Source organism: Crotalus tigris, unplaced genomic scaffold (assembly GCF_016545835.1).
Source record: "Crotalus tigris isolate CLP2741 ecotype Arizona unplaced genomic scaffold, ASM1654583v1 scf7180000020703.81597, whole genome shotgun sequence".
Classification (NCBI taxonomy): Eukaryota; Metazoa; Chordata; class Lepidosauria; order Squamata; family Viperidae; genus Crotalus; species Crotalus tigris.
The window spans coordinates 64891-74885 of record NW_024098141.1 but is presented as its reverse complement, the minus strand read 5'-3'; the positions used below and the strand labels follow the sequence as shown (position 1 = coordinate 74885).

General features: G+C 45.5%; 1 protein-coding gene across 2 annotated transcripts in view; it reads left to right on the top strand.

Annotated features, from left to right (window-relative positions):
- The first annotated feature begins 1597 nt into the window (after window positions 1–1597).
- Window positions 1598–9995, top strand: part of LOC120319373 (SLAM family member 5-like) — a 32019-nt gene continuing 23621 nt past the window's right edge. For both annotated transcript variants that reach the window (XM_039368182.1, XM_039368180.1), the window contains exon 1: window positions 1598–1748. In XM_039368182.1, the coding sequence (XP_039224116.1) occupies window positions 1694–1748 (55 nt within the window). In that variant the 5' untranslated portion in view covers window positions 1598–1693. The remainder of the gene's footprint in view (window positions 1749–9995) is intronic.

The following is a 9995-nucleotide window of genomic DNA, read 5'->3' as shown; positions in this document are numbered from 1 at the left end:
TGACTCTGACACCTTGGGCACATGCTTGGGGGCTACGGAGTATTGGGGTACCTCCACCACCGAGCAATCTCCATCTGCTGGCCTGGGGTTCGAGGGACAGTGGTCCCAAGAAGGTTCCATTGTGGACCTGGGGAATGCCACAATTCCTAGGTATGTTGGCCTGGGCTTAGAGGGTCCAGCCAGCCAGCAGATGGGCAGGTCAACCGGGTATTTGGGGCAGCAAAGTCCTGGCCTGCCGAGCCTGGTAGGCGAGCAGCTAGGCCAGGCAACAGTACCAGGGTCACCTGGAAATTTAGGGCAGCAACGTCTTGGCCCACCTGGCCTGGTAGGCGAGCAGGTGGGCCAAGCAATCTCTCCTGGTCCGAGGAGGTCGCAGTGGGCCAAGTGCCCACCCAAATATCTTAGGGACTTTGTGAAGTTGTTGTCAAGTTCAAGGGGAACATCTCATAAGAGCCCTCAATAAAAGGCATATTATTTTGTATTATTTTTCCTGATTTCGGATACATGTATTCCCAAAATGAAGTGGAGGGGGTTTTGCCTGAGGGTAACCTCAAGCCTTCCACAGTCAGTGCATTTGATTTAAGGAACTATATGTCACTTCCCCACATTAGGTTGTACATGTATGTGTGCAGAGAAGTTCCATCTAGGGGGGAGGGGGGTTGTGTCCTGAGGCTGCAAAAGCAGGCTCGGGACGTTGCAATGGTCCCGGGCATTCCAGAAGCTGCCCAGGACCAGACTGAGTGGCGCCGGATACTTTATTATGTTTCTATCCGGGTCTCTGGTTGCTTTTAAGAGAGAGGCCTGCGAGCCTGTGGTTTTTCAAGTGTTGGTGATTGTAAATAAAGAGCTGTTAACTTCGTCATGACTCCTCATCATTCGCCATTGAACGGAGGACTTAACAGGTGACACCTCCCCAGCTGCATTTCTTGCCTGTTTTTCTCCCTCCCTCATCTCAAATATTTTCCCACCACTCTGTACTTAGGAAGGAAGGAAGGAAGGAAGGGTCTGAGGGAAGTCCTGCCCTGCTGTCCTTTCACCATCCCCTTGCCCCCTCCTCCTGGCCTATCCTGGGGGTCTCCCATCCTATTGCTAAGGAAGCTTTGGATACAAAGCCGGGTCTCCTCCCATGGCGAGGGAATGAGCCTCCCTCTGACTTTGCCCTCGTACCCATCATGAGCAACCTGGATAAGGAGAGCAAGCTCAGCAGCAGCAGCCTTGAGGAGGAGGTAAGTGCAGCTGGGCGCCCCCTTGGGGAAGTGGGGCTGGGCTTGGTGCCACAGGTGCTCAAGGGCCAGGCTGGGTGTTTGACCTCTGCTGCCCAGGGCTCCAGGCAGTCTGCACCACCATCCAGCCCTCCCACATGGCCTGAGAGGAACATGGATCCTCCATGTCTTGGCACTTGCCCTGGTCCCACCCCCTTCTGCAGAGACCCTCAGATCTGTCCCACTCCTGCCCAGGCCCCCACGGGTACCCTTGAGGCGAATGATGTAGAGCTGGCCATGCCCACCCAATGGGCCACACCCACTCCCTCCACACCCACCCAGTAGGCTGCACCCACCCTGGCCACACCCACCTGCCCCCCCAAGGGCAACCACAATGCTGATGCAGCCCTCAATGAAATTGTAGGCTTGTCACAGGGTTCCTCCCAGACAAAGAGCTTTGCAGAAGTTAGGCAAGGTTTCATTTTGCTAGCATGTCGCACAAGAGCATTCTCAGACTGTGGTTCTCAATCCTTCTCTTAGGAGCTGGTAAGTTTCTAATATTAGATGCTGTTTATTGGTTTGTTTCCTTGAGTCCAGGCAGGATCTTTGCTGGAATAGATATAAAACTCTTGACAAACTTTTTTCCCACCCTGAAAAGCTGAGAAATAGAACATCAAGAAAAAGGCAGATAAGGTTGAAAGAATAAACTCTAGCAGAAGAAATAGAAGATATTTCCCCCATTTTTCTTCACAAAACATAAGAAACATAAAGATAACCCCATTATCTATGTTTCGTATGGTTCTGATGTTACTCAACAGTATAGTCTAAATTAACAGGACTAAAAAGCCAATTTCAGATCAAAATCTAACAATACGGCAAGTCGAGAGCATGTAAATAAAAATTTCAAAGTCTCTTATCATTTTATGTTGGTTAAAATAACTACAAGCTATTTAAATAAATAAGAAAAGCAAAAAAAGTTAAAAACAGGAAACAGATTTTTTTAAAAAAAGCAAAAAAAAACGAAGTTCAGGAAATACAGCTTTATAATCACCAAGAAATATATACAATTTGAAATATACCTAGCTAATATTTTAATTATCAGATGCCTTTGTAGTTTGCCAACAGCAGTATCTCTGCTAGGGACCTTGGTGAGGTTTTGTATATGACTTTTGTGCAAGGTTAAAATGCAGAAAAACGTTTTGGAAGAATTGCTGAAGGAAATAAAATGGTTCAGATTACCAAACATCACAAAGGCAAATAGTGAAACACAAAAATATCTAAATGCTAAGAAGCATTTGAGTGCATTATAATACTACTTTGTGATTGGATACTGAAATGCTAATATTCTGAACTACCAGACTGATAGGTCGAAATCTGAAAGTGTCTGGTGGACCCTTTTCTGACCACCTTCTTGAACACAAGGTCTGGGGCTTTCATGAGCCCCTCACCCATTTCTGGAGTGTATTTGAACCAGTGTGAGTTTGGAGGACACGGGGCAGAGAGAGGGCAGGGCAGAACAGCAGATGTAAGTCAGGTGATAAAATTCTTGGTATTTGTGAGACCATCAAGGAGACCCTGAAACCAGGGGGGTGGGGGGAGGATGGGTTGGAGGTTAAATAGTTCAGATAAGTAGAAATAGTTTTATTGTACATAATATTGATGTTTTAATTTGGAGAGAGGAATTGCTAGGGCATTTCCCCTGGACCGCATCCGGAGTGAGAAGATAGGAGGAAGGGGAGAAGTAAGTAGGAAGGTTGAGGAGAAGGAGGAGAGGGGGGGAGTGAGGAAGAAGAGGGAAAGAGGGAAGGGAGAGAAGAGGTTAGAGGGTGGATGCGGTTTGGGGGGAAGTGGGTGAGCAATACCGAAAGTTGTGTGTATAAATTTATTTTATTTTTTATCTGAGGTAATTTTTATGAATGTAACGTAAAATTGAAAATAAAAATTTTTTTACAAAAAAAAAAAAGGAGACCCTGAAACCTTTGGGCTTATTATTATCACTGTGTTTGTTTGTTTATATTTCATATTTCTAAACCGTCCCAAAAATACAGAGGAGCTGTAGTTAATCCAAGTTCATCAGTCTATTAGAATAAGAAAATAGCAGAGTTGGAAGGGACTTTGGAGGTCTTCCAGTCCAACCCCCTGTTCATGCAGGAGACGCTATGCCAGTCCAGACAAATGGCTGCCCAGTTCTTCTTAAAAGCCTCCAGTGTTGGAGCCTCCAACCTTTGGAGGCGAGGAGTTCCTGCCAGCTGTCCATGAATTCAGGAATCTCTCCCTCGGGGCTTTTGTGATAGATCCTTGGTTTCAGTGAATCCAGGGACAAATTGCAAGTTGAGCCCTGAAGGAGGACTCCAATGAGGAAGATTAACACCACCCATTTTCATATAGAGAGTGCCTTCACATCAGTGGCAAAGAAAATCTATTGATTTATTTAGATCCCACCATTATTATTTTTATAAATAACTCAAGGTGGTGACGACATCTAATAATCAGTGGAACTGCTTTTGCCTTCACACGTTCTGGGTGCTCCATCACGGGAGGTCTTTCAAAAGAGATGGGATGATAGAGAGCCTCCCGCTCGAGATGGGCTTTGGGCTGGAAGACCTCCAAGGTCCCTTCTAACTCTATGATTCTATCTTTTAAGTCCTAGCATGGCATAAAAAGATAGGAAGAATCAAATAGGCCACCTTCCGAGAAGAGATGTGTATAACCATTTATCTGAAATAGTGTAGGGCTGGCGTTCCCAATCTTGGCAAGTTTAAAACTTGTGGACTTCAACTCCCTGAATGTCCCAGCCAGCATAGCTGTGACGTGGCTGGCTGGGGAATTCTGGGAACTGAAGCCCACAGGTGTTAAAGGAGGATCTCCTGCTCGAGCAGTGGGTTGGACCAGAAGACCTACCAGGTCCCTTGCAACTCCGTTATTCTGTTATTAGTCTGCAACACGGACATTGTGGAAAATACCCACACAAGGACATACGAGGAGGTGGGAGAAAATAAGGAGTAGCCCATCCTCATGTTATGCAGCATGTGAGACCGTTTAGCCCGGAACAAAGGTCACCACAACAGACCATGCATGGTCTGAAGGAGGTGGGCGGACCCAGTTTTGGGGCCTATTTACAGTCACAAAGGAAACTAGGAAGGAAATGAAAATGCAATGAGATGGGGAAATCTAGGGGGGAGGAGACAGGCATCTTGGCTCTTCCTGATAAGACCCCTCAGCGCATTTGGAGAATGTGCCTTGCTGCAGATAAGAGCCTGGTGTGGAGGGCAGGCATGATGGGGCTGAAAAACAGGAAGAAGAATAGCTTCCTTAGATAGGGAAGGGGGGACACAGTCAGCTTGTATGCAATGAATTTCAGACTTAGCATGTTTTCCCTTAACTTTTTAGCAATTGTGGATCTTTCAAAAAAAAAAAAAAGCATTCCACATCTTGCATTAAATACCAACATTAGTTTAAGACATTATTATTCATAATCTACCAGAATAATGTGAATAATAATATATTGATGATAATATAATTATATATATATAAAAACATTAATATAAAAATAATAGCTGCCTAGTGGCGCAGTGATTAAAGAGCAGTATTGCAGGCTAACTCTGCCCACAGCCAGGAGTTTGATCCTGATGGGGCTCAAGGTTGACTCAGCTTTCTATCCTTCCGAGGTTGATAAAACGAAGACCCAGATTATCCCCCAAAGGTGCTTTTTCAAAAGGCAACTGGACTTTTTCTTGAAGGCTTTTTTCCTTCTCATCCAAGAGGATTCATGAGTTCTGAAGTGAAGCTGAAGTAGAAGAACCAAAGATGCTTCTTGGATGAGAAGCAAAATGTCTTCAAGGAAAAAACCAAGAAAGGCCAGCTGCCTTTTGGAAAAGCACCTTTGGGACAACCGTGACCTGGAGGACTGAGGGTCTCCAGAAGACCAGATTGTTGGGGGCAAGATGCAAAGAATGCTTCAACACTGTAAAGTGCCCAGAGAGAGCAGCTTAAATGCTAATGATCAGGGTTCTCCTGTATTCTAACAGCAATCAACCCAACCCAAGTTATTGTGACGACAGCCAGCCCTGCTTGCAGGAAAGAGGGCCTCTTAAAGGAAACCACAAAACAACCCATCTGTTATTACAGTTTTACTAAGTTTTGGTTTTGTTTTTAGTGGTTTTGAAAGTCCTCTTGAGCAGCAAAATTTGAAATCATCATCATTGTCCTGTCAACCACTGCAGAGGACTAAGGGTCTCCTCGGGACTGGTCAAAAAAGTCAAGATGGCAGCTCTGAGGGGCTTTGAATGCATCTGTGGACGTCCCTGGCAGAGGATTAAACTAAGGATAGAGGACCCAGAATAGGGCAGGGCCATGCTTTATTTATTTATTTTATTTCTTTATTTAGGATATTTATTTGCCACCTATCTTGTGCCCAATGATTCTGGGTGGCTTTAGATCCAGTTCCAAGAGTCTGTGGCTTAGAAACAGAATTTCTGGTCCCAACTGTAGTTGTAAGATGAGCACTACCTGTATAAGCTGATAGCAAACCCCCTCCCCTCTAGCACTGATGATGTTGCCTAGCTGGGCAATGAAACGTCTGCAAGGAAACCACCCAGCTCAGAGAGCACCCAGGAGCCCTCAGTTCAACCCTGAGCTGCGAATGCTCCCTTCAGGTGGAGTGAGCAGATGGCAACAGGGATTTGCCAAAATGTATTCCCCTCCCAGCCTTCTGCACGAGCTCATGTCAGCATCTACTGGGGGGAAGTTCATCAACGGACATATTATATTCATAGCCCCATTTATATTGCAGTCATAAGCATCTTACTCAGAAGTCACCCGTACTATATTCAGCAGTACTTCCTTTTATTTATATATAACTTTTTCAATGACTTGATGCAAACTTTAAAACTGTGTTCTCTGCCGGTCACAGATCACAAGGGAATTAATCAGGTTCCTCTGGAATTTCTGTAAAAATGCTTCAGTTGAGTTGGGCCAAAAGTCCATCCTAACCCAGTATTTTGCCTCTGGATGGCTCCCCTGATGCCTCTGAGATGCTTGGGATGATCGACCCACCTCCCACCATTGTTCTCCTGAAAATGGCATTTCACAGAATAACAGAGTAGGAAGGGACCTTGGAGATCTTCTAGTCCAACCCCCTGCTCAAGCAGGAGATCTTACACCATTTCAGATAAAGTCCAATCTCTTCTTAAAAGCCTCCAGTGTTGCGGCACCCACAATCTCTGGAGGGAAGCTGTTCCACTGGTCAATTGTCCTCCCTGTCAGGAAATTCCTCCTTAGTTCTAGGTTGCTTCTCTCCTTGATGAGTTTCCATCTGTTGCTTCTTGTTCAGCCTTTAGGTTTGATCCCTATTCTCCAAATATTCTCTATCCCTAACTCACGAGGACCACAGCTCCTCTGCCTCCTCAGCTCTATTTACATCAAGGTTGATCTTGCCTCCAAGTTGTGGGTGCTCCATCATGAAGGTTTCCAAGAAGAGAGTGGACAGCTGTTTATCTAGAATGGTATAGAATCTCCTGCTTGAGCGGGAAGTTGGACTAGAAGACCTCCAAGGTCCATTCCATCATGCTATATTCTATGTTTTAAGTCTGGAGAAATTTGACTTAATTTTGACTTCACCTTTCTGACTCTGTTTCAATATTTTTTGGAAGTTTCCTCTTTATGGTCAACTGTGACTCTTTCAAAACCACCAGACAACTCCCCACTTGCCTAATTCTTAGTTACTCATCTCTTTAGCAACATTCCTCCATCTTACAAGAGGAGAAAGCCAGGCCTTTCTCTTTGGTGGAGTATCTAGTCTAAGATTTGGCTGGGTAAAACCAGGATGACCAGCCATAATCAAGATGCTTGTTCTCTCACTGTCCTGAGGACCCTTTCCAGCTCAGTCTTTGTGCCTAATGGGAGGAAGGAGGTCATCCGAGACCCATCTGAAGGAGGCACATGTCAGTGAACATGGTTGAGAGAGGAGAACCTGGTACTTTCCATCTCATCTGAGGTCCAGAGAGTGCTTCTCCAAGAACAGCTCCATAAGGGTGTGTCTAAGGCACAGTTTCCCAACCTTGGCCCCTTTAAGATGCATGGACTTCAACTTCTAGTTTTCCCCAGCCATCTGGCTAGGGACTTCTGGGAGTTGAAGTCCATATGTCTTAAAGAGGCCAAGGTTGGGAAGTCCTGGTCCAAGGTGTATGAACAGGTTCTTTCAGGAGTTCAGTGAGTACTTGGAAAAAGCAGGTAAGGCTCATCCTTCTCATCCTCCACCCTGCCATTTTTTCACTTTTGATTGGAATCAAATCCAAGATTTTCCCAAGCAAGACTCATGCCCTTGTTGACCAACTATTTTGAGAAAAAAGCATGTGATAGTTCTGGAAAAAAAAAGGTGAACCACCCTAAGCGTTGGCAAAGTTGGCAGAGCAATCTCCTCTCAGTTGGTTCAGTCACTTGAAGGACGATTCAAGGGAACTCTGAGGATGCCCTCCTTCAGTCAGTGAGACCCTGAAAACTATAAGGGAGTGAAGTTGCATCTAAACATGGGATGCTCCCAGGTGCTGAGCATGGGTTATCCCAAGGTCATGTGGCGAAAGGCGGTTTTCAAGAGAAGTCATCTGCAATAATATTTTGAGAGCTTCTTTGGTTTTGTGTCTACAACAACAACACAAAAATGGGGAAGGAACATCACAAGCGAAGCTGTTAACGTGGGAGAGAGCAGAGGCGAAGACCACATGAGTAGCAACACATTTCTTTTGAAGTCATTTTTTAAAAGCTATTAGTGGATGCTCCCATTTGGGGAATTCATAACCATGAAATGGAACTTGAGGATCCTTTGTCCACGGAGAAGCGCTTAGCAAAGAACAGCCTTCTTTATGGACGTTCCATCACTGGAGGCTCTCAAGAAAAGGTTGGACAACCATTTGTCTGGAATGGTATAGGGTCTCCTGCATTGAGCAGGGGGTTGGACTAGAAGACCTCCCAGGTCCCTTCCAGCCCTATGGTTCTAGGATTCTATGATTAGAGTAGTTGAAAGGCCTGAAAACAGTCAGAGCCTCCCTGAGCATCCATCAGGCAGAGGGAATTATCCCACTCAGACAGGAGATCCTGGGGTGAAAGATTAGCAAGACAGAGACTGTGTGTTATGTGGATCCTTCTGTGCACTCTAAAACTAAATAAGTTCTCTGCATGTGACAGAACATTAGTTAGTTTGCTTTATATGGCCAAATTAAGTACAGTTTTAAGACAGTTGTAAGAGAAAGAAACCTTATAAAGATGAAACAGGCCATTTTTAAAAAACCTGTAACAGTCTAAATCACAGAACCAACCTATACTACTCTATTATGAGAACAGTTAAACAATTACCAGTTACTAAAAATGAAAACAACAGAATATTTAGGTTTCAATCCTGTAATGACTGGACTTCGGGCTCCTTGTGTGATTATTCTCAGAAGGCTACATAAAGGAGTATGAAGCTGAATAACTCTTGCTGACCATCCCTCATTATAAAATCACAAAATGAAGTTTGGAATTCTGCCCTGAAAGGTTCATGAGATTCTGAAGAGGGAAAAAGGAACTGTCTTTTAACCCAAAAAACAATGGTGATAAAGAGCTTGAATTTGGTTTAATATAGGTCACAAGGAAAAGGCTCAAATTTGGGTTTATAAAAAGGTGCCAGATGGGCCAGAAGAGACCATGGCCAAGTCATAGTCTCCCCCACCCATATTCATTATGTTTACTGTGAGATCCTCCTAAGGCAGTGTTTCCCGAACTTGACAATTTTAAGGCATGTGGACTTCAACTCCCAGAATTCCACAGCCAGCAATGCTGGCTGTGGAATTCTGGGAGTTGAAGTCCACATGCCTTAAAATTGTCAAGTTCGGGAAACACTGTCCTAAGGATCTCAGTGAATGGATGGTTGTGTCCTAGAAGAAAAATGCAGCTGAGGGGAGAGGAATAGTTAATCCTCTGGATTCTGCTGCACATCTATGCACCATCATTGGAACAGGGATCTTCTTGAGAGAGATCAAGTTCATAACATAGCAAAATGCATGTTATGAATACTAACCATTTTGTGAAATGTTAGGGCAGTGATTAGGTGCACGGGCAATTGGTTCTTTTGGATCCAGAGATAATGAACACCCCAATAAATAAAGGGAGATTAAACTTTATTAGCTCAATTAAATAGATTTAAAAGCAGAGCATTAAGCATACATACTAAATGAGATAATACCCAAATTGCTTACAAGTTTACAGGAGCTCCTTAATAAAATGACAGCAGAGATACCCCAAGGACAGTCAGTTTCCCTCGTACAGTGGTGGCGAACCTATGGCACGCGTGCCAGAGGCGGCACTCAGAGCCCTCTTTGTGGGCACGCGTGCCGTCGCCCCAGCAGAGTTCGCCAGAGTAGCGAGCACGTGGCGTTTGGAAGCGACGGGGCAAGAAGTGAATGAGCAAGCAGCGTTGCCACTCCCAGGATGCCCCGGAGATGGCGAGGGATTGGCACCCACCGCCCTGGCCCCAGCCCCACTTGGCCCCACCCAGCAGCCCCCAAAGCGCATGCACAGGAGGTGGTGAGCGCACGGGGGCCAACAGCATCAGACAGCAGGGGCTGCGTAGCCTGCTATAAATACCAGTCCTGCGCCCTCCAGCAGCAGTGCTATGGCGGCACCGGCAGCACAAGTTGAGGGAGCACGTGATGTGGACCGCCGGACACACCTACTCCATCCCATCTCTTTGGTTGGAGAGCTGGTCACCACTGGTCATCTCCTCAGCCCTGAGCATCTTGCCCTTGGCCTGCGGGTGGA